The 24,758-nt window shown below is 37.9% G+C and overlaps 1 protein-coding gene across 1 annotated transcript; it reads right to left on the bottom strand.

Annotated features, from left to right (window-relative positions):
* Positions 1-1,445: 1,445 nt before the first annotated feature.
* On the bottom strand, positions 1,446-10,739 carry rhbg (Rh family B glycoprotein). The gene is given in 10 exon segments (NM_001105091.1): positions 1,446-2,149; positions 2,936-3,009; positions 3,421-3,542; positions 3,819-3,952; positions 4,174-4,311; positions 5,307-5,473; positions 5,564-5,711; positions 5,835-5,985; positions 6,287-6,473; positions 10,430-10,739. Coding segments are annotated over 10 exon segments (1,389 nt in total). The 5' UTR covers positions 10,620-10,739; the 3' UTR covers positions 1,446-2,071.
* Positions 10,740-24,758: the final 14,019 nt, after the last annotated feature.

Genomic DNA, 24,758 nt, shown 5'->3' on the forward strand with positions numbered 1-24,758 from the left:
AGGATCTTGACACGTTCTGCTTGTTTTGTTCTTGGTCTTCACTTCCTGATCATGTGCAGGTCTGCTGTTCCTTCTCCTCACTGCTCCACCCACTCACCTGTGCTTCCTGCTGGAGTTCACAGCTGATTAAGTTGTCTGCCTATTTAAGTCACCCTGTTTTATTTCTCAGTGTTGGAGTGTTTTGCGTGCGTACATCGGTTCATGCTGCACACACAGCTCCTTAGTTTTGATTTACTGCCTTCCTTTTATCCTCTCTAGTGGCGAGATTCTATGTTGCTGACATTAAATAACTTGTGGTTTCTCTGCATCTGGGTTCTTGAACTCCAATCCGTAACAGATGTGTTTTTATTTTATAACTGTAAAGTAATATATCATAAATGAGAAGTAAATTAGAAACTCAAAACTTCCTTTTAAAATTGGTTTATACATAAAAAAGAAAACATTATTAATAAAACATTAACTGTTATGTTTCTTATGCTGATGAATATGAAGTCAATATTCATTAATTTAGGATTAAAACAAGGGGTAAATACTGGATTAATCAACATACATGAAGCTAAATAAATCATAAAGGGGGAAAAAAAACAAGAATATTTTCTTATTCCATCTAATCCTGTTTTGATGTTCCGTGTATTCCTTCCACTTAACCCTGACCCCATGATAAAGAATTAAGACCCGTTTGTTTGCTTCCATCAAGAATCAAGAGTTTAGATTAACTTAATATGAAGATTAGCATTGCAGAGTAATCTCTTTGAAAGGTCTGTTGTCAACATTAACTTCTCAAACGGGAACTTCCTGGAACACGTGAAGAACCGTTATGGAATTACAGTAGTTCTGACCTGGGAAAAGTGCAGCTGCTGTACTAAACTGGTGTGTTGCTCCATTCATTTGGTTTGTTTTAAAAACTGACCTTTGGGTCATGATGAGCGGAAAGAGCAGAGAAGGAGTTGAGGATTTTCTACGTCCTGTAACAAGCTTTTCACCCCTGCGCTGGTATTCTTGGCAATGACTTGATCACAATAACTTTTTTGTATAGCTCTTTTTTATTTTCAAACTAACATTTTCTGTAAAACCTTTGCAAATAAAACACATTTGTTTAATCTTTCTTTTAATCTTGGATGAATTCTACTATATTTAATTATAATTCCTTTAAATTAAACAAATCAAAACTCTTTTGGTGCAATAAGCTCAGTGTTATGATTGTCAGTTATTAAAATCTCAAAATAGAAGAAATATTGAGGGTTAAACTTTCTCACAGAGCAGAAACTTGACCATAGAGCTCCATTTTTCAGTCCTATACAATTATAAAAAGTCTAATTTCTTAAATTTCATACTGGGGATCAATGTGATTTTCTTTATACTTATTTAATGTTAAAACTTGAAGAAAATATCTATTCAACATGTTATTTTGTAAATACAAACAAAAAAAGGTTTAAATGTCCATTTTATTTTATTTTTTTCAGGTAGACCACATCATCCCTCTAAGGTCAGTTCAAATTCTTCAAAGATTCAAATATATACATCAATGTATCTAAAATAAAATACATTTCCTAATCAGTAGTTATCTAGGCTAAGTAGATATTCATAATTTTACCTTTTAGCACACACATTATCTGTATGAAATCGGTTTCTGAGCACTCTTAATATAATAAAATAAGATGAAATAAAAATAAGACATTGAAAAATGCAACCTTTTATAAATCTCCTTTAGTCATTTTATTGAAAGTGGTAGTCTGGTTTGACATTTCTTTGGTCTGAAGCTACAGGAAAAGTCAAATTCTATGACACGCCAGTGTTTATGGCTCCATTCCAAAGCAAGTTCAGCAATTCACTTCTCTGCAGATTCACATGCAACACAGACCAGCACAGCTCCATACTGACCTCTGGTGGTTAGAGTTGACACTACCCTGTAAAAGGTGGTTTTTGTTCATTTATTTCTTCTTGTCTAAAGAGTAGAAAAAAACTTTTTACATGTAAAAACAAAGTTTGGCAGCTGACACAATACAAAATGGTGCTTGTGACCTCAGACTGTGTAAGCGTCTATAATATTCTGGCTTCCCTGTGCGCATGTTTAACTGTTGAGCTTGTCGGACTCCTCTGTCTTCACAGTGGTCAACTGATCCTCATGAGACTCTTCTTCTCCGGGCACCTAAGACAAATAACAGATAAGCTGAAAATACGAACATGCTTATAGACTTCTGATATGACAACTCCAGAAAAAAGCAAAAGACACAAAATGACACCAAAAAAAAGAAAAAAAGGTTTCCATCTGCATTTGCTGTTGGAGACCAAACAGATAGTGACTGTTAAAAATAAATAAAAATGCAACAAAATGAAAGCACCAAAGCATTTTAATTTTGCACCTCTTGACTGAAGGTCATTATACTGCTGTTATATTTTATTAAGTTTCTTCATTTCAGCCAACGTAAAATGTTTGTAATTCAGACAAACAAAGAGAAAATAACTTAGATGGGAGTTTAATACGTGCTTTTAAATACTCATTCACAAAGTATTATGATCATTTGCTGATTTATTGCACTTCTGTCTGAGCCTCAGTCAAGATTCCTCCTTATTTTGGATGGTGAGCTGGCGCCTCTTGGTGGTTAGAAAGCAGCTCTACATTACTAACAGATAACTGCAATTTCTGACTTTTTCCTGCATTGCAGCCTAGTTTACATCTTTTTAAAAACCTATTTTTAACATCTTATCATTTGTTGATGCTTGTGGATCATTATTTTATTGTTTTTACCACAATCATTTCTTCTCAACTGAACACCTGCATGAATGTTCAAAAATATTGCAGTGATTAAAACTGTCCATCTGAAATATTTTTTTTCCAAAGAAATTGTTTATGAAATAACAATGTGATGCAAAAAGAGGTGCAGATTTTTGTCTCTGCACAACTGAAGTGTGTGTGTGTTTGTGGTTTTCTCACCTCCCAGTAGAGGCTGTCCTCAAAGCAGGTGGTGTCCCGAGGAGCACCAAAGATGGGCAGCTTTAGAATAAAACCTGAGCATGGGAAAGAGGAATTTGGGACATTACAGGGATGGTATAGACTATTAGACCTTTTAATATTTAAAGAAAAATAAGTTTTTTAATTGAACAAAAACCAATTAAAATGGAGCAGAGATAAAGCTAGTTTTGACAGCAAATAAACTTAAATGTATTAATACAACAACGATTTTTGCTAATTCTGTTTCATTATTGATCAATAATTGGTTTGACACAGAATTGGTCTGATGCTTCCTGCTACATCTGTGCTATTTATTATAAAAAAGCAACATCCTCATTTGTTTAGTGCTTGTTTAGTATACATTTACAGCTATATCTGCTCATAGTTTTTGTGTTAATTTAGTGTTCATGTTGCTTACAAGTTCTAATTCCGCTTATTAAATTCTGTTAAGGAGAATTACCACCTACCGACAATGAGTCCTCCAAACAGAGCCATGCCCAGAGTCACAGCGAGAGAAATCGCCTGAACTCCTCCCTGGTCAGATGCCGTTCGTTTACCGCTGGCTACATCAGGAAACACCTTTTCCAAACTGTAAGATGATCAATTTCAAATTTGTATACATGTTGAAACAAAAAATGATTTCAGAACTAGCATGCAGCATTGCTTTTTTTCCACTAAAAAACATGCTGGATGTATAAAAACTTTTTTTTTTTTTTTTGTCAAATCTTTAAAAAAAAGACTAAGAAAGACATTTAAAAAAACCATCCAAGAACTTGTTACCATTTCTTCAAGGAGGTTTGAAATAAACTCAGTAAAACCTTTGATAATCTGCTGGAATGTAATGAAACAAAGGTGGAGGATTTACCCCTCTCCATAAACCTCCTTGCTTGCTAGAGAAGCAGTGACGGCTCCCACAATGGCACCAAGAACACCAGGCATGCCGTGCAGGTTGTGGATACCACAGGTGTCTTGGATCTTCAGTTTGTTCTCCAAAATGGGCTGATGATGAAGAACAGAAGAGAGAAATGCTGACCCTGCAATGACTTGACTGTTTTCCCCCCCTCAAATAAGAGTTACAAATACAAGGGCTGAAATAAAAGTATTACTTTTAAATTTAATTTAAAATAATACCCATCCACGGGTCTTCGTAAAAAAATAAAACAATGTGCTTCAGCTCAGCTCCTAACGGGTTTAACACAAGATGCTGCGTTTTTCCTCACTGTGAGGTACTTGAAGCCCAGAACAGAGATGATCCCAGCCAAGAATCCAACAATCATGGAGCCGAAAGGCGTCAGCATCATTTCACCGGCTGTTCCTGCAGCTACTCCACCGGCCAGAGCCGCGTTCTGGATGTGGACCTGCGATGAAAACAATTCAACTGCAATTTAGTAATATGTTTAATTCAACATCTCCACCTTTTATTTAGGTGACTGCCAACAAACACTCACCTAATATTTATTTTAATTGTATATTTTTTATTGTTATTATTCATATTATTATTAATTGTAACATACAATAAATAATAAGAAGAAATTCCTGCTAATGACCCATACGGTCTTGTCACCAGCTGCCTAAATTATTGTTTTTGACACAAAAACGTGCAAAATTAAACACAGATAAAATAATAAACATAGATAGAATAAGAGCTTTTAATTGACTATCAAGTGTATTGTTCCACCATTGTGAAAAAGTATTTCTAAATTTATTCAAATGGGTATGTTATTAATAAAAAAGAATACATGTGCAGCTGTGCGAATAGTTTTTTTTTTTTCCTTTTTGCTGAAAATTCAGATTTTAAGTTCCAATAGCATTTGCTGTTAATCCATGTGGAGGCAAGTACCCTGAACATATAAGCCTTAAAAATGATTCTTATCAGGAGATTAACTTGTCTTCACTTTCAAAAAGCTGAGCGGCTTGTCAAAACTCATGGACAAGCTTCTGCGCAGAATCTTAATCCTGCTCACGTTTGACAGCTATCAGTGGAAGAACTTAGCTGGTTGATCCCGTGATGATTTACCAGCCTCGCATTTGTGAAATTCCTTTCTTGACAGATCGGCTGGATGGCACCTGTTCAGGTGACTCCGTCACATTGTCTGTTCTTTTTGGGGTGCGTCTCATATTAGACAATGGAAAAATCTTGTTTTATATGATGAATTACTGTGTTTAAATCTTGATAAAATAAATAGTCTGCTGACTGCTGGGATAAAGTATTTAATTTTTTTAATGCACTTTTCTAGAGCTTTTCATTTCTTCACCTTAGCTTCAGTTTCATCATGCAAAATGTTACTGAGTTTATTTGTGTTATCTTTTTATGGATTTGTAAACTACAGCATTTATTATTCATTAACCTCACCATGTCCAGCTTGCCGTCGTGTGCTGTGAGGGAAGACATGGCGTACGTGGACAGAGTGCAGGCTGCCAGAGAGTAGTAGGTGTTCATGGCCGTGCGGTGCTGAGGGTCTCCATGTTCTGTGACGGCAGAGTTGAAGCTGGGCCAGAACATCCACAGGTAAAGAGTTCCTATATGGAAGACAAATGCATGAGAAAATCCACCAAGAAAATCCCAAGGAGAGTTGTGAAACTGTAATTCATGTTCAATCTCAGGATTACCAATCATGGCAAACAGGTCTGAGTGATACACCGAGCAGTTCTTGTGTTTGCTCTTGTCTAGGTTGGGTCGGTACAAGATTCGTGTCACCATCAAACCAAAGTAAGCTCCAAAGGTGTGAATGGTCATGGAGCCTCCAGCGTCTCTGGTCTGAAACAGAATGAGTCCACAGCTTTTGGTTCAAGATAAAAAAAAAGAAGGTTGGAGTAAAATACAAAAAACAAGAGTCTCTTCTTCAAATATTTTAAAAACATTCATCTTAAAGTAACTCACTCCCAGAAGGGTCAGCAAGATGAACTCATTTACGGCAAACAGCGTGACCTCAAACACGGCCATAAACAGCAGCTGGACGGGGCTGGTTTTACCCAAAACGGCTCCGAATGAAATCAGCACAGAACCGGTGCAGAAGTCAGCGTTGATCATACTAAGATAGGAAGAAAAACACAAGTTCTTGTGGGTCAGAGTGCAAAAAACATGTGAAAGTACGGTTTTATATATGTTATTTGACTGTACGGTGTGCTCTATTACTGTAACATGTGCCAAGTCTTATATTAGAAAAGAAAAAGTTAACGTTTAGAATTATCAGAGGTAGTCAGAATTATTTTAATAATTTAAGTATTTCTAGTCCATGGCCAGAATTAATAAAATTTATGGAAAGAGAACTGAGTCTTTCAGTAAACTCTGGGAAGAAGGTGGCCCTGAATCTTTTGGATTTGCATGTTTACCTCTCCACCCCGATGTGGATTTTGCCCTCATGTAGTCCATGGAAGAAGCCCTGCATCAGCGTGGCCCACTGCAGGGAAAAGGCTGCTATCAGGAAGTTAAAACCCACACTGCTGAAGCCGTAGCGCTGCAGGAAGGTCATGAGAAAGCCGAAACCGACAAAGATCATCACATGGACATCCTGGAAGCCTGAAGAATGAAGAACAAACATCATTAGAACTTTTAAAACATTATGTGTGGCCCCATCCCTCTGGAACTCCCTTCCTCTTAGCCTCAGATCTGCTGACTCAGTGTTTACTTTTAAAAAGCAGCTAAAAACCCATCTTTTTAATATAGCATTCTCTTAATTTTCTCTGTACTCTGTGTTTTACTGTGTTTTATTGTGTTTTATTTTGTTTAACCGTGTTTTACAGTGAAGCACTTTGTGATTTTTCTCTATAAAGGTGCTATACAAATAAAGTTTATTATCATTATTATTATTATTATTATGGTTAAATGCAAAAAAATGGCAAATTCAGGTGTGTGCACTTGGATGTTCTTTGGCAAATTCTTAACGGAGCGATCAATGGAGGTCCTGTGGGCTGAAAGGCAGTGTCTGCGAGTCATAGCATGTAGTTGCTGCATGAGGGCAGAAACACTGAAACAAACATTGCCCTTTTACTGGCCTGACTGCGGTGACAGATACCTGTGTGCAGTCACAGTCACACAATATCAACCTCCAAACTTGCCCTTTGCTGCTTCCATCAACACATGCACCTTCATGCAGTCAAGAGCAAAGTCACTGGGAGGCATTGTGCAAACTTTAACTGGGAGATCAAGTTTAAACGTGACTCAGTAGCTGTTTATGTAACTCAATTCTGACTCTTGTAGGCGTTTCATGTTTACCCTCAGCTTCCCTTAAACACAAGGGACCTTAAGCACATTTGCAGTCTATTTAGGGGCTAAAACTGCATTACTTTCCCATCCTCACTTCTAATTTCTCTCTTATGTGCTTCAAACTCAATATTGAGCTCAGCTGCTGTTGTCGTCATGGCGACTGTTAATGGGCATGCTTACACAGAGGGCTTGCCAATCTCTTTGTCCAAAATTTGGCCTAGATGCATGCATTTTCCCAGTGACCCAGATTTCTACCAAAGGGATGTGATTAGGAGAACTAAAGTGTTACTGTATTCTGAATTCTTTTTTCTCTATTTTTAGGAACATTCCTCGTATTCCCAGGTGTTTTTTTTTTTTGGGCAGCACTTCACATAAGCAGGGAAAGGCACATTTAAGGAACAGTTAAGGTATACGTTGTTCTGCAACCTGCATAAGTTTACATAAAAAGAAACATGCACTCTACTCGTGGAGCGTGACAGACTGGAGTATGTTTCTTTTTCTCAGGCATGCCTTTAGGATCCGTGATGCAAGTTGTGTAAATATCCCTGAAACGGGAAGGTGAACTCCTCTTTCAGCTCCCATGACCATGGAGCGCCAGCTCAGACACTGACACCTTGAAAAAAAATCCACCCCTCACTCTTTCATATTTTTTAAAGCAAAACACTGCTTTTAAGATCTGTTTAAAAATCACAGGCATTTGCAATGTTTGACTTGTATAGATAGGTATAGATAGGAAAACATCCTGGCTTGTCTTTTGGCGTCATAAAGAACTAGTTGATTTAATTAAGCCACAATACTGAGGGGGAACGCTGATCAAAGACAAAAAAACTAGGCTGAACAGAGTTTAAAATGATGCTGGCAGCAGTGAGAAACTGGACTTTATCACCGCGGGACTTCAAGGAGAACGCCGACATCAGCTTTCTCCACTCAAATGGACTCATGGAAATCAATCTTAGTTTGACATGCCAGAAAGTTGTTTTTGAAGTCAACAACATGGTTTGCTAGTACTAATGTACTGAGCTGAAAATGTACGAGAGCAAAAAACAAAACAATTTTTGGACTGGCATGGATGTTCAGTTTAGTGGAAGAAATGATCAAATTAGACATTTAACAGTAAATTGTGATACAGCTGTAATTGTCCTAAAGCTATAATGTTAAACTTCCTTGTTTAATTCATCCTTTATGTGTTAAACCCCATTGAATTAGACTATTTTGGTGCCTTGATGTTTTTTTAAAAGTTATGTGATTTGTGTTAATGTGAATAATTATTATATTTTATTTATGTAAAAAATATATGCATAAATGTGATAAGTTCAGGGAGGGAATTATTGAGGCAATTCTTCTACATTAATTTTTTTAACAATGTATTCCTTTGCTTTTATTATGTTTGTTTAACTACTTTCACTTTCTTTTGCGTTGGAAGATTAAAAAAAAAACTAGAATCATATCTAAATCTCATTCTTCCCTGGATAGAACAACACAAAGGTCTCAAAATAAACTACAAGTTTCTATGATGAACCCAAACAAACATCCCATTAGTTCTTTTATTTCATTTTTATTTCTTGGTTAGTTTTTTTAGGCTTTATTACTTCTTCAGGTTTAGTATAGCTTTAATATAGGTAATGTAGCTCTGATAGCTTTAAAAATACATTCTTTCAGGTTTTTTGACTGTGGAATCAACCAGCTGTCAATTTTTTGTAACAATCTTTAATTTTATTCATATTTTCTTTCTATTGTTTATCATTTACAGTTTTGCGTTGTTTTTTTTTCTCTTTTAAAGCTCTTTAAATATCTCTCACGTAAGAAAGATACCACAGAAATGAAACGGAATTGATAATTAAACCTTTTTAATTAAACTGAATTATTATTATTAATCCAAAACATGCTTAGTTACTCTAAATTGCCCATAGGTGTGAATTTGAGAGAGCATGGGTGTGTGTTTGTGACCCTGTGACAGACTGGCGACCTGTCCAGGGTTTCCCCTGCCTTCGCCCGCTAGTTGCCAGGATAGGCTCCAGCAGCCCCATGACCCCGGAAGGGATAAAACGGAATAGAAGATGAATGAATGAATAAATTATAATTAATTAAATTATAATTGAACTACCAGTAATTAAACTAAACCTTTTTTCAAGGTAAGAGAGCAGAACCTCTGCAACAATGTGTTCTTAGAAAGACTCACTGGATCATTTGAACACCTCATTAGAAACATAAAAATAAACATTTCAGTGGAAGAGCAAAAGGATGATACCGTGAAACCTGTTTTAGGTAGAGGGTTGTGCGATAAAGCTTTCTCCACTGTTATGTAAAGAGAACAATCTTTCTTAATTCTAAGGAGACTTCCCACTCACCTGAGAGACACTCCCCAACTCAGAACACTCAGAACTTTAAGGTGGAGCTTTGACTTCAAGTGAGAATTTCAGAAATTGATTTTGCACTATGTGACTGAGACACCTTAAAACTGTCTTTGAAAAGCTTAAAGAAAAACAAACAAATGTATCTGAAACCAAAGCATTTTCTCACATTCTCACTTCCTGTCTGTGTTTATGAATATACAGTTTTTTAATGACAGCTTTGATCCTAGAAAAACATGTTTTTTCTACTCTGACAGTTTAAATAAATCAGGAAGTAAATGATGAGAGGGACCAGTGTATCTGTCTCCACGGGACGGCAGCAGGCTGGAAGACTGAAGAGCTCAGCACAAAGAGAAAAATGGAATGCTCTCATTAAAGAATAAAGTGCTGTTGTGTTTCCACTCATCAGCTTGTTGCTCCCTGAATGCATTTTTATAACAGACAACTGTGCATCCAAGCTTGTTCAAAGAAATGAGCTGCTCGTGAACATCCTTCACAGTTACAATTTTGTCACAGAGAAAGGTTGTGGGAGAGAAAAATCCGGGTTAAAGTGGGCAAAAAGGAAAAAAAAGCGGAACAGTTATGTAAATAAAAGTAACGGGAAAAGTCCTGTTCTTGCTTTTCGTTTTTTTCTACATTGTTGATCTTGTAAGTTAAAACTAGTATCTGTACTATTGATCTGAGGGCAAAGTTTGCTTTGACCGGGATGATGAGGAGGACTTACTTCAGTTTTTTCTGGACTATTAAAATTCAAAAACTATTTTTAAAAATGTGATTTTTTTCACGTAAAAATATTATGTTTTTGCATAAAAAGAATTATTCTGGATACTAGGATGCTTGGATCATCTGAATGATGTAAATAGGAGAAAAAATTGACATGTGACCTTCCAAAATAATGCACATTTACAACACACTCACTTGGATATCTGTAGTAGAAATCATTCTCGATGTCAGACTTGGATTCAGAATGATTGCCATGATGATGCTTCTTTGCATCTGTGTCTTCATCGTACTGCACCAGCACGCCAAAGAGGATGATGAGGATGATCTGGAGGATGAAGCAGGTGATCGGCAGCTTCAGCCGCATGTTGGTCGATGGGTCTGTCATGTTGTCTTCAGAGTGGGATGAGGAGGGGAGGCTTGATGAAGCTTCTTCTGTGTGAAAGGAAAAATCCACACAGAAAGTTGGACACACTCTCTCCAGCAGACACTGTCGTGTGTCCTCAGCGCACAGAGGCTGTGTGTGTCTGAGAGGCCACCAAAAGTGTTTTTCTTCTGCACAGTCACACCTACAAGACCTAATAAGGTGTTGCTGCACTGTTAGACCCGCCTCTTCCAGGACAGACTGAGGTGCTACGCCTCACCTGCGACTGGAACCAAACCTTAAAGACAATAAAGCCATCTCTGTTACACAAATATGTTCTATACACTAGACTTTACTACAGGTGAACTGTTGGGACTGTCTGCATACTTACAGAATTGTTTTTGTTTTTAATTTAAGGTTCTGTCAAAAGTTAAGCAAAGCTCTAACCTTTTCATACTCAAGTATTAGTATGGTTAAAAGGTACAAAATCCCCAAATACCCCAAAATCGTCCAAATCCAAATTTAACAGATAACATTTACATATTTGTTGTTTTTTTCTAGCACTGCATTGATGCTAAATGCAAGATAATCTGTCATTTTTGCCAAATTTATTTAGGTTAAAGTGTGTCTTATTTCATTGAGTCAATATTTATTAATTTCTTTACAGGTAAACACTCATTCATTCATCTTCTAAACCCGTTTTGTCGCGGCAGCCCCGGGGTCACGGGGCTGCCGGAGCCTATCCCAGCCACTTGTGGGGGAAGTCAGGGGACATCCTTGACAGGTCGCCAGTCTGTTGTAGAGCCACAATCATACACCCATGCACACTCACATTCACACCTAGGGAAAATTTAGAGTAACACATTAACCTATAAAGCATGTTTTTGGACGGTGGGAGGAAGTTGGAGTCCCCCGAAAAAAACACTCATGCATGGGGAGAACATGCAAACCCCACACAGAAAGGTCCCCCATTAATGTTCTGTTTCAGGTCCACCACAGACACAGGTAAATACTATTTTTATTACTGTTCATCTAAAGATAATCAATTTTCCGATATTAAAACATTTACTGTATTTTATGTTAATAATATGTATTAATATTTTCTTTATTACAACATTAAATTAGTAACATGTTGGAAAAAAAAAGCCTAGATTCATCTAAGAATGGGAAACCTACAACGGCAAACCATGAGCTCTCTGCTGTGCTAAATTCTGATGCATCCACTTAACTATATCCAAAACATTGGTTGTGAAGGAGTGGAAACCAGCGGGACAGCATGTAAACAAATGGATAATGGCCAAGTGGGGGTAGGCACACAGTGTAGTCAATAGGATAATATTGTTTGGACAACCTGCTGATTAGTTCTTGCGTGAAAAAAAGATATAATGGCGCAATCGACATTCAACAAAGACAACGGAAATTTAAAAAATCCCTGAAATTTATAAAAATAATTTTTTATGTGTTAAACCTTCTGAAAATATACAGAGTTTTGTTCCAGATAACATAAACTGTTCTTTTTTGGTACAATCTGCTAGAGAGTTTTGCAGACGATGCCACTAGCACCTGTATCTTTGTCTCCCATCAGCAGAAAAGGACATTTCTGCAGAGCTGAAAGTGGCAAAAAGAATGTTGTGATTGTTAGGAATTTAGGTTATCGAAACTAAGGACAATAGGTGTCAAAGAGAGGGAAGAAGGCCACTTGCTGTACTGTATTCTTAAGCATCCTGTTTGTCTGGCTTCCTGCTTCTTAACTACCTAGTGTTCTGACTCTTTTCGTTTTTGATTCTTATTTTTGATGATGAAAAAAACATAAAAAAACACCAGTACACCTTACCTTGTCACCAGTGCTTATTGTATAGCAGGTTCATGGCGTGGTGGTCAATGTTTTTATTTCTATTTCTAACTGGAGTAAAGCCATTTTCATTTCCACACAGAAGCCTTTGAGTCTTCTGGTAAGTTTGGATCAAATGGGGTGTGTTCAGGTAAATCATAGCAAAGCATCCTCACTATAAAGAACACAAAAAAATAAAATAAAATTTATAAGAGTACCAACCAACAACAATATCTTAAAAGGGGGCCTCATTTAAAGCTGATGCAATTGGATACAAGACATTGGATCTCCTACCACGGCTGTAAATGGTAAATGGTGTATACTTTCATAGTAGCTTCAGGCTCAAGCTATGTTCGCATGTTTGGAAACGCAAAGTCAAGAGACCACTTCCAAAGAAAAGCCTACGTACACGCATGTGTATGTGTAACGCATTTCAGGCTTCGGCATTCAAAACTCTCACTCTCATACGTCGCTATGCAAGTTTCCAGGTCCATTTTCAGACTCCATGTATAAAACACATGGCCACTGAATGCGTGCCTAAAATTAAACCAGGTAAACTTTGACCAATCAGGTACTTGGTTGACCAATCAGGTCCTTTTTAATACACAGAAGTCCCACCCATTTAAAAAGTGATCACGAAGGAGAAATTAATCATTACAGTTTGTGCCCAGGTGGAATTGTAATACAGCGTTGAAAAAAATAAGCCTGCAGTAAGATTTGCCAGATTTTTACTGCTTGAACATTTCGCACCAAGCCTCTTCCATCTGTGTGAGAACATAAGCTAATATCAGGTAGCGACAGTCCAGTGTGAACACTAAATGCTAAAAGCGCTTTCAAGAATGCCAGTTTAGCGCATCCTTGAATGCACATCACATGCCCGGTGTGTATGTAGCTTTAGAAGGCCCAAAGGGCTTTACAGTCACAGTCCCATTCACCCACGCACATTCACACACTGATGGCGGCTCTCCTGCCAAACACAGCCTATAACCACCAGGAGCAATGTGGGGTTCAGTGTTGCCCAAGGACACTTCGACACATGAACGGGCAGGACAGGAACTAAAGCTGCAAACTTCTAATCAGCTATCAACCGCTCTACCTCTGCATCACGGCCGCATATAGAGCGACAGAAATTGCCATTGGACATTTCATGAGAAGTTCAACAGTAGTGTCAACACCTATGAAGACTTCATATAGTCCACCAACTGAAGTGAATTTCCTTTAGCGTTCACCGCTTTGACGTGAAAGCTTTCAGCTAAAGTAGCATAAAAGTGGGATTTGTGAAATAAAACAATTATTTTCATTTCAATTTCTGAACTGCTTTTTTAAAACTAAACCTAAAACATGTCTCTCTGCAGGAATCTAATGTATGTGCAGACATGTCTAGTCTTGATGTTCATTCCTTTCGTTTGGTGGGTAAAGCTGAAGGTTAAACAACAGCAAAGAGATTGGCCAAGAAAAAAAAAAGATTCAGATCACTGCTGCTCACTGTTTTATAATCATACTGATTCTGCACCTTTTACGCCATTGGTACGTCTGTGTCTGAGAAAACTGTTCATCCACTCAGCTCTCATTTACAGCCACAATATTTAATATTGCATCATGAAGGGATTTTTATTTTCCCAGTTATGCAAGTTCAACTCATGTTTCCACAAATGGTCTTCTTTAACCCTACTTCTACCAGGACTATTAGAAAGTCTCCGTTGTCCCCATTTCTTTTTATTTAGTAGAAATAGAGAAAACTAATATATGGCTGTGTACAAAGAAAAGAACTGAAATACAGGATTATGCTGTAATTCTAAATATGAACTTAAAACATAAAATTCATCATTTGACAAAATTATTCAGGTCATGTTTTTACATTCTATTGTCTTGTCTAATTTATTGTTAGACAAAGTCATTCAACAACATTTGGAATGGAGTTTGTGTTTACCACAGTAATTATTCATAAGTGTTGATTTCAGTGCTGTAAAAAGCACAATTTCAGTGGCGGGCCCCAATTTGGTACCCATGTGAACCCAATCCCCTAACAGTACCTGTCCGGGCTATTGTTGGTCAAAGGCGGGTACACCCTGAACAGTCTGTTGCAGGGCCGATGGAGATGGAGCAATCCAAATCAATATGCCGGCTCCCGGGAAGCGAGTTGGCTGCCAGACAGAGACCCACTGCGGGATAAGCAGCCATTTTGCTTGGGTCTCTTGAACTTTATGATATTTTTCTTAGTTTCATCGAGGCAATAATAAAAAATTAAAGATAAATCCCTGATTTTATTCTTGTCTTTATTTTCGCCCTCTCGGGTTAATGCGGGACAGCATACCTTCAAACTCGGTCAGAGAGGAAACACAGATGCAGAGAACACAAATGGGACTTTAACTTTAAGTTTAATTTTAAATATGTGTGGCCAATAATCAAATCCAGCCTTGGACGGACTTAAAATACGCGCAGGGAATGCAGCAATGTCCATCATCCATCTTCTCTTCTCTCACACCTGAGCTTGTGCACACTGGACAGGGCAAATCAGGGAGCTTGTGCAATGCGCATGGCTGTTGTGACATCACAAAAGCTCCTTAATTCAAACCGAGCATCTTTGGGACAGTTGGATTGACAGCGATTTAAAAAGGAGATTTACTCAGAAATACAAAAATTAAATGATTTTTTTTTTACATTTTTCCTCTTTAATAAGAAAAATGCCACACAAACACGACAAAAACTCAAAACATGATCTTCATCGCAGGGGAACAAAAATTGCTGTCATTCCTTTAGTCAGCTGAGAAAACCTGTGACACACACCTGACTTTCTCAAAGTCACGTGCTTGTTGAAACACAAAGCATACTTGTCGTTATGATTTTGAGATAAAGGTTATGTTCCTAAAGCACATTTGACATATGCATTGTTGTGCCTTATGTCTTCTGCAGAAGCCCCTCAAAGTCTCTGTGGTGCAGACAGGTTTGAAAATGTTCTGGAAACCCTTTAAGCCTTAGTCACACATGGGAGGTTGACCCCATTGTCTGTATTAGAGATCTGGACTGAGTATGACATCACTCATAGAAATAGCTTTACTTTAGGCTCCAGTGAAATGAAGCCAATTTATTCACTATTTTACCGCGATACAGACGCTGCCATTTGGAGCCAGATGAGGTTAGTAGGCATTGACTGGTCCGAGGGGTCTGGGTCAATGTTTTTCGCTAATCAGGAGTGAGCTTGTTATAAGTCCACACCCCTTCCACTGAAAGCAGGCTCGAGAGAATCTGTCAATCAAACATCTCAAACGTTGGATGTGGGGCCCACCAGGCACCACATACTTTTATTGAGGCATCTGATTTACCAGTTAAACACTTGATTACTTGTGATAAAGACATATATATCATAAAAATTAGAATTAGCAAGAAAAACAAAGCAAAAAGGTTATTCGGCCAAATACAACAACTGAGTAATTGCCGTTTATTTCTCAATAGAAATCTATGGAATTTTGACTTCCTACTTCCTATTTACAATGCAAGGGGGATGGAATTACTTATTCCATATCTTCTAAGCCATGTTCACACCGAACGCAATTCACATGTCAGGGGCGTCCGGTTTTAATATTAAGTCAATGGTAATGGCTGCATCAAATTAACCAATAAAGGACTGAGCTTTGGGCATGTGACTTGTTCAGTGGCTCAATCAGCGAATGGAGTACAATCGAACATGGACGACCAATTCAACCGGTCTTGTCCTGGACTTCCATCCATTCATTTTTGAATCTCTGAATGATCGCATTAATGCAGACATGGAGACATGTTTACCAATGCTTTTGTAGAACAAAAAATAAACCTGATCTCTAAAAATCATCCGTGTCTTCCATGCATTGCAAATGAGATACATACAGAAAGACGCCACTTTGTTTAGCAATCAGGCTAAAAATGTTTGGCAGTAGCTCCTCCCACACATGTCGGGAGGGTCAAGCTTATGAACACATTTTTGGAATGGTGTCAGGCAACGAATTCGCTGGACCTTGAAAGAAGGGCAGCCGATGCAAAATCGATGCCCAAATCACGCTGATTGTGAGCGTTGCTTTATAGAGTCAATGGTCAATCCATAGGGGTGGTGTAGGTTTTTGGGTCGTCCAGGGCCCTGGAGAGTCGTAGACAGGAGCAACTGCAGCTTAAGGAAGCACAGGTGTGTCTTGCAGTTCCCTTGAAGCTTGTACGACCACCTCAAGACACATCATGAAACTGGAACATGCCATTGGTAAGTGTGTTCTCAATTATTTGTCAGGTAAGTGTAAGTTGCACAAACCTATGATGTACGGGTGATGCGATTGTACAGTGCCCTTACGCCACACTCTATTCATCAATGACAGAGTTTTTCAATAAGCATATCCAAGGTGGCATTAAGCAACACATACATTAAGAATAGTCAGAATTTGTCAAAATATATTTAACTGGCTCCTATTGACATCTAGGCCAGACCCAATCCAGAATCTACAGACATCAAAATGTTCTGCAGAAAGGTCTGATGTGTGTAATATTTGTTGGTATTACAATAAAGATATGACTTAAAATTGGATAAACCTTCGATAAGATAAATCTTAACAATGGCCATAATGTTGCTTAGTTCATTTTTACTGTACATGTATTTTTGTTCTGTTTTTTCTTAAAAAAACATTTTACTGGCTAGGACTATTGCTGTAGAGACACAGCTCTCTGTGAAGGTTGGAGAAAAAAATCAAAGTCTTGCGTTCCTTGTTTTTGAAAAAAAAAGCTCCAATCTGTCACCTGATCAGCCACAGACACCTGATAGCCTCAGAGTTTCACGCGCAGATTCCTCAGACTTATTTCATCTGAAGATGTGCGTCTTTGTCGCTCCATCAGTGCAGCTGGCTGGCTCCAAAGCCTGATAACTGATCTCCCAATCTGAGGTACGGGGACGTCGCCTGCTATGAAAGGGAGGCCGGAGATATTTGGCACCAGATTATAAGAGATAAATGTACATGACTGAACTTGCCTGTTATGCAACCCTGAGATAACATACATAAGGAGGCTATGCAGGTGCTTCACACTTGTTACTGAATCAAACGTGAAACTTACTTTAGGAGGTGAGATATCCCAAAGTCAGGAGAGTTTTTAAACAAAATCTCTTTTTATGCTTAGACCTCATTACATCTAGTCATGAAAATGTTCTCTCACTTACAAACTACTTTCCCTCATGCTCCAGTAATCAAATAAAGGTTACAATGGGAGGAGCCAATTGTTGGGCTGGAGGGAGTTTTTGCAACCTTTTTAGCACGTGTCATCTAGAGTCTGCATTAGTGCTTGGAGGTGAATCTGTGGGCCTTCCCGCCATGACTTTGACATTCAGCAATGGTGCAGTGTGTTTCTTGATGCACACAGTACAGCGTCCAGGTGAACATATCATAAATCAGCATCTCAGGCATTAACAACAGTTTGAGTAAAAGGCGAAAATTGTTACTGACTTTTCACAGATCCAAAGATCTATATTTTTGTCACAAAAAGTGTCTAATTTTTTAATAAAGCCAGTATCTGTCTGTCCTTTGTGTACTTTAAGAAGCGTAATACCGGTAATCTTTCTTCTTTTTTAGGCAGTATTTGTTTTTGTCTTCCTGAGGCCACAGGTATTTTATTTGATTTACCCCCCTCCCCAAATGAAATATCCATTTTTTTTAAGGGACGATAAAGCTATTTTCACACTGCCTTTGGCAATGTCCCTCTCCCAAAAATAAGTCTTTGTAAATGCATGTGTATGCGTGTTTTGGGCTTCCTCCTTCAAAAGTCACATGTTCACGCATTGCTATGCAAGTTTCTACCACCACTTTCGGGCGCTACATACAAAGACACGTTTATTTAATCTGTGTTGAAAGTTAACTAGGTTGAACTTTGACCAATCACGGACTTGAGATTTGGTAGAAAACGTATAGATTACTTCCCCTTCAAACAGCGCCAACCATTTGAAAACTGATCATGAAGGAGAAATTAATAATTGTAGCTAGAGTCCGGACGGAAATATGACATCAAGTTTTTCATATATTGGATTAGAGCTGGGAAAGAAAAAGCCTGGAGCAAGATTCCAGAGATTTGCACCGCTTCAACATTTCAGACCAAATCTCTTTTAACTGTAGGTGGCGGACATGTGCTAGTCTCAGCTATCGACAGTCCAGTGTGAACTCCATAAGCTCAATACACATTCTTCAATATAGCATAAAGCTAAGGCTGAAGGTTTTTCCTACAAATATAGCCATCGTTAAATCAAATAATTCTTTTTTCTTTGTCTTTCTGCCACTCCCTTCTGGGGTCGCCATAGCAAATCCACCATATATTAAGCCATATCACCCTTCATCTGTTGTTCTGTGGTACATTTATCAGTTCAGATTTTATGATTTTCTCCCACACGTAATTAAAAAAAAAGGAACACAAAAGTGAAATAATTTATGTAATGCTTTACATATTTGAGGGAAGGAAAATTTCAAAAGAATTACTTTAAAATAACATTAGTAATGAATCACAGTTTGGAGCCAACTTCCACAACATTGCTTAACACTTCCAAGGTTAGGCAGCAAATTGATTTGCTTGTTTGTACAATCAGGTTGTAAGACTGTCCAAACATTGTTATCTGTAAATACCACATGAAGTTATCTGAAAGGGGAAAAGACAAAGTTTAGTGACTGTCTGGATTACACACAGGCCCTGCAAAGACGGAAACTTCAACATTATTTCTAAAGGCCACTATCAGATCAACATCAGCAGTGTTCTCTGAGTGAAACATGTTTAAAATGTTCTGGTTAAACATTCAACGAAAAAAAACAACCACAACTTAGATAGGGCTTCAGGCTAAGCAGGTATAAGATTGTTAAAAAAAAAATTCCCGCTTCAGCTGTCAGATCTATATCTGCTCGTGACTCTCATGCACACGATACTCCATCAACTCAACTCATGAGTAATTAGTTGGTTAGCCTCAGGCTTGTCAGTAAATCACTCCAAGGCAGGGACAATAGGTCATATGATTACAGAATGTTGTTTACAGTTTGAATATGGATTTATGTACAGCTATTTAACTTATTTAAACACAAGAATACACACTAAATTGAAGACAGATGTTTGATTGTGATGTATTTAAAAAGTGACGGTTTTCATTAGTGAGGACTCACAATATTTACATTTCCTGCTTCAGCGTAATGTACGTCATGTCACGGGTTAGAAATCACCCATACAGAGTGAAACAATGCTAGTAATAAGTTGCATGTATTTTGCCCATTAACAGTTTTTCCAAGTGATAAATAGCCCAAAATATGGGCTGTTTATAGTAATGAAATACTGTGAATTGTTGCTCAACTCTGTTTTTCAAAACAGTTTCAGCTTTTTTTCTTACGGCTTTATAAATAAATATAACTAACCTTGCTTTTTGTGACATGAACTCCAATTAAAACTTTAGTGTCCGTTTCCAAAAACAAACTTCACCCGCATGACCTGAAGAGACATCAAAAAGTCACAAATGGAGAACAAAGTGAGCCAAGCTTAAATGAACTGACACAACGCAACTATTTTCAGTTACAGGCTGCACTTTTGCAGCCTTTTTTGCAGTGTTTGCTGCATGACAAAGCTTCAAAATCATGCTCCATTAAGAACCCTCAACCCTACACTACCACAGTTATGCTCAAACAAGAAAGGTACCAGCATGTTCTTATATAGAAAACAAGAAAGGATGATACAGGTAGTCCTTAGTCAAACAGTCTCTCTACACTTGGCAGAAACATTGACTTTAAAGAAAGGACGATCTTTCGCTTCACCTAAAGGCTGCCTCTTTTAGCCTTGGGTTTTGGAGCATGGGCTTTTGCAAGAGTGTTGAAAATCTTTCACCAGTTGCATTTCTTCACTGGGCGAAAGAGGGTCTTTCAAAGTTATAAACGTGTTAAACATACTCCTATGCAGGTGGCTTGTTCCTGACCCCAGCACATGTCACTCTTTTTGTCAAAATAGTCATGCACTGATGCAACTCCATTTCTGTCTCTCACACACATTCCCACAAACGCACACACACATACTTCATCAGGGCTGCAGGCGGGCCAACCTGCTCTTTTATCAGCCCCGCTCATCTCTACTGCAGAGAACTGGTGCACTATATTAACCCCATAATTTTTGACTAACTTGTCGTATAAAAAAGTGTAAATCAAAGCATAATTAATGGTTTCAAACAAGTTTCATTCATTTTCTTTTTTTAAAAGTCAATTAATGTAAATATCCGCAAAGCTATACATTCCAGGATCTGTGACTTCAGTGGCAAAGACCAAACCACTAACCAGAAATTAACTTTCCAGCTACTCAATAAATTAGGAGGTAATAAGGTGTCAAAAAGAGAGAACGGACGTTTTGTCTTCAGGCTGAAATTTATCATTGTCAACCCTAAAATGGCTGCAAGGAATTGAAAAAAAATGAAATCTGTCAAACTATGAGGATAAGAAACAAAAAGAACCTCAGAGATACCCATCTCCAAAGAAAAAAAATCCCATCTGATCAATGTTACATTTAACTTGTACATGAAGCAAATTGAGGTTTGTCAAAAAACTAAAAATGATTGCTTCAAGTAAAGGCCCACAGGACATCAAAGAAAACAGCTGAGAGCAACGTTGAAACTGTCAAACGGAGGCTTCTGGCCTTGAGCAGATGCCTAAAGAGGTACACAAGAGACAATGATGCCAGACGGACAAACAGGCTGTTCACAACTCAACCTGCAAAAGTGTACGCTCAATGGAAGCAGAGCAGACCCACCAAGGCTAGAAACTGAACAGTACTGGAAAAATATCTGGAAGAAAGAGACAGCACAAAACAGCAATGCCCAATGGCTGGTCTCTCTGAGAAAAGACCATAGCAACATCCCAGAACAGAATCCAGTAACCATCACAAGAAAGAGTCTCCGGTATGAAGAACTGGACAGCACCGGGCCCTGACACGATACATGCCTACTGGCTAAAGAAACTCACTGCACTCCATGAGTGTCTGCCAGCACATATGAACCAGCTGCTTAGAGATGGGACTTGCACCGAATGGCTAACGGAAGAGCGAAGGAAGGAGGCAGAGGACTAATAAGCGTGGAAGCCACTATCCAGGACGAAACATTCAGGATCCATGAATACATCAAGCTCAAGGCCCCAACTGGTAGTGTGCTCAGTGAATGTCTCAGACAATGGAGAGCAGAGGATACTGTGCTGGAGGACATATTCTCATGAGAGGACAAGCGCCTGCATGGGATGTACCACCAGACCATGAAATGGCTGATATCAAGAAGTCCTACCAATGGCTAGAAAGGGCTGGTGTACAGGACAGCAGTCCTGTGGGTGGAAACGTTTTGTTGATGCCAGAGGTGAGAGAAGAATGGCCAGACTAGTTCCAGCTGATGGAAAGGCAGCAGTAACTCAAAGAACCACTGATTACAACCGAGGTCGACAGAAGAGCATCTCTGAATGCACAACACGTCCAACTTTGAGGCCGATGGGTTACAGCAGTAGAAGAACACTGAGTGCCACTCCTGTCAGCAAAGAAAGGTAGGATCAGAATTTGGCTTCAACAACATGAAAGCATGGATCCATCCTGCCTTGTATCAATGATTCAGGCTGCTGGTGGTGGTGTAGTGGTGTGGGAGATAATTTTTGGAACCCTTTGGGCCCCATAGTACCAATTGAGCATGGCTAAAATGTAACAGCCTATCTGACTGTTGTTGCTGACCATGCCCATCCCTTTATGACCACAGTATACCATCTTCTGATGGCTACCTTCAGCAGGATAAGGTGCCATGTCATAATGCTGGAATCATCTCAGACTGGTTTCTTGGACATGACAATGAGTTCAATGGGCTCAAATGTTCTCCACAGTTACCAGATCTCAACCCAATAGAGCATGTTTGGGATGTGGTGAAACAGGAGATTGGCATCATGGATGAGTGACTGACAAAACTGCAGCAACAGTGTGCTGCTATCATGTCAATATGGACCAAACTCTCTGAGGAATATTTACAGTACCTTGTTGAATTTATGCAACAAGGAATTGAGATGCTCTGAAGGCAAAATGGGTCCAACCCTGTAATAGTGTACAGTGTCACAGTGTACCAAAGTGTCCGGTGAGTGTATATATAAATGGTAAGTTTATTCAAAGGAAAACCATTTTTTTAATCTTGTTTTTTCTCGTTAAATTCAGTTTTTGGTGTTTTAACATGTTCTTTTGGCATTTTTCTGACTATCGACAACATAGTATATAAATAAAATTGGGCTCTTAGTTGTTATTCTGAGTATTTGTTTATTCAAATTGTTGTGAATCAGGAGCAGATGAAAAGAACACAGTTTGAAAAAGAGATCATTTGTGATGTAGAAAATATGCTGGGTTGGCCACAAGCTCCCTACTCCAAAAAAACAACATAATAATAGTTTAAAAACCACTAGGAACACTTTTAAATTACTTGAAAAGATAATTGAGTTGGACTAAAACAAAACAACATACAGATTATGTTTTCTTTTAACTTGGATGAAACTAAAATCCTGAAGTCATAAAGTGCCTTAAAGTTAGAAACATTTTAGGCTTGGAGGAAAAAAATAACTGGGATTCATGGTATGGAGAACATTCATAAAGTAATTGTGATCATAAACAAAAAAGTTAGACACAGTGCTGTAGGGACAGTTGGCTGCTGTCACCTAGAGGTGTTTGTCTGAATACTAAGTAGAAGCCAAGACAGAGTCCCATTGATGACAGAGCACAATGAGGAGGCAACACAGAAAAAAAAAGGATCCTATCTTTGCATTTTTTCACATTGGATGGTTTTGTGCATCTGCCTCATGCAGGCGCTGCAGAGATACTGTGATCCTCACAATGCCACCCTTGTGACTGGGTGCCATGGTGGCAGAAGATCCGGTACAGCATCCTCTCCTGCTGCCTCCAGTGCCACAAGGGCTACAACAGAGATGGTTGAATGCACACAGAGCTCTTTAGAAGCCTGCTTGTAGGAGAAATTCAAAAAAACTCAGGCAAGCTGTTTGTCTGCAGAGAAGCCTCATTTACTGTTAGCACTGCATGTTTTTTAAAACAGTCAAATAATGCTGAAAGGAGCGTAATAGCTACTTTGCTTTATGTGTACAGGCTTGTTCTGCTTAGATTAACATTATGTATTAACTGACCAAACTTTTTAACTCTCTACCAAAAAGGCAAACACTACAACAGCTTTTAATATTTGTACCTTGACAAAAAGTGGGAATGTGAGATCCCTGGAACAGATTTTTTTTAAATAACAGAAAAGGTTGCTAATTTTCATAACACTTGCTACAAAACTTTTGCTCATTTTTTCTCTAACTGTTCATGCAGACCAGAACCTATGAAAAGACTGAGTTCTTTATGGATGACAAAATAAATACTAGACATTTTAACAATGTTCACAAACTCTTTGGTTCAAACAACTCTGTTCTGAAAACCAGCAACAGATCCTGTGGTGGTTTATATACACTCCAGTGTGGGACCTGGTGAAACAGGCAACAGGTGTGGCAATTAAACCAAAACCAGGTGTTACTGATTAGCAGACAAGGGGCAGAGTGAAGTGAGCCACCTAAATTTAGAAGCATATGCAACCAAACCTGATCACAAATTTACGACTAGGAAAAATATATAAATATACTACAAAAACATTTTTAAAAATGGAAGCCCATAAAAAGTCAACATCAATAAAAAAACAAATATATCTGTAGTAAAATAGGGCTCTTATAACTACAGTCTTCCTAATCAAACCATATGTACATTATTAAGTTTGTCCTATTACATCTATTACTTAAAAGCCTTTTCACCACCATTAGTAATAAAATGTGTTCATATATATATATATAAATATATATATATACATATGAACACATTTTATTACTAATATATAATAAAATATTATACATACATATATATATATATATATATATATATATATATATATATATATATATATATATATATATATATATATATATATATATATATATATATTTAATATTTTAGTTGGTATTCTTCTATAGTTTTTTTTAATCAATTCTTTATAACTATGTTTTATTTATTTTAATGATCCTCCTAATTCAGCACATTTAAAGTTTATTTTATTTGCTTAGAGATGTCTAAGTTAAGAGACAAATCAGTTATTAAATGTAATTTCATTTTGAATTATTGACTTCTTGAGATCAGCTTTAAAAGCATGATTGCTTATTATCATTTCTTCTAGAGGCAGCATATTCCTTTAAGAAATTGTTCTATATAAGGTTGTATTTATTTATTTTGGGGTGCACTCATTTGTGGCGAATATTTCTTGTGTTTAAAACCTCATTTAC

This window comes from Oryzias latipes, chromosome 16 (assembly GCF_053564925.1).
Source record: "Oryzias latipes strain Hd-rR chromosome 16, Olatipes_Hd-rR_3.1".
Taxonomy (NCBI): Eukaryota; Metazoa; Chordata; class Actinopteri; order Beloniformes; family Adrianichthyidae; genus Oryzias; species Oryzias latipes.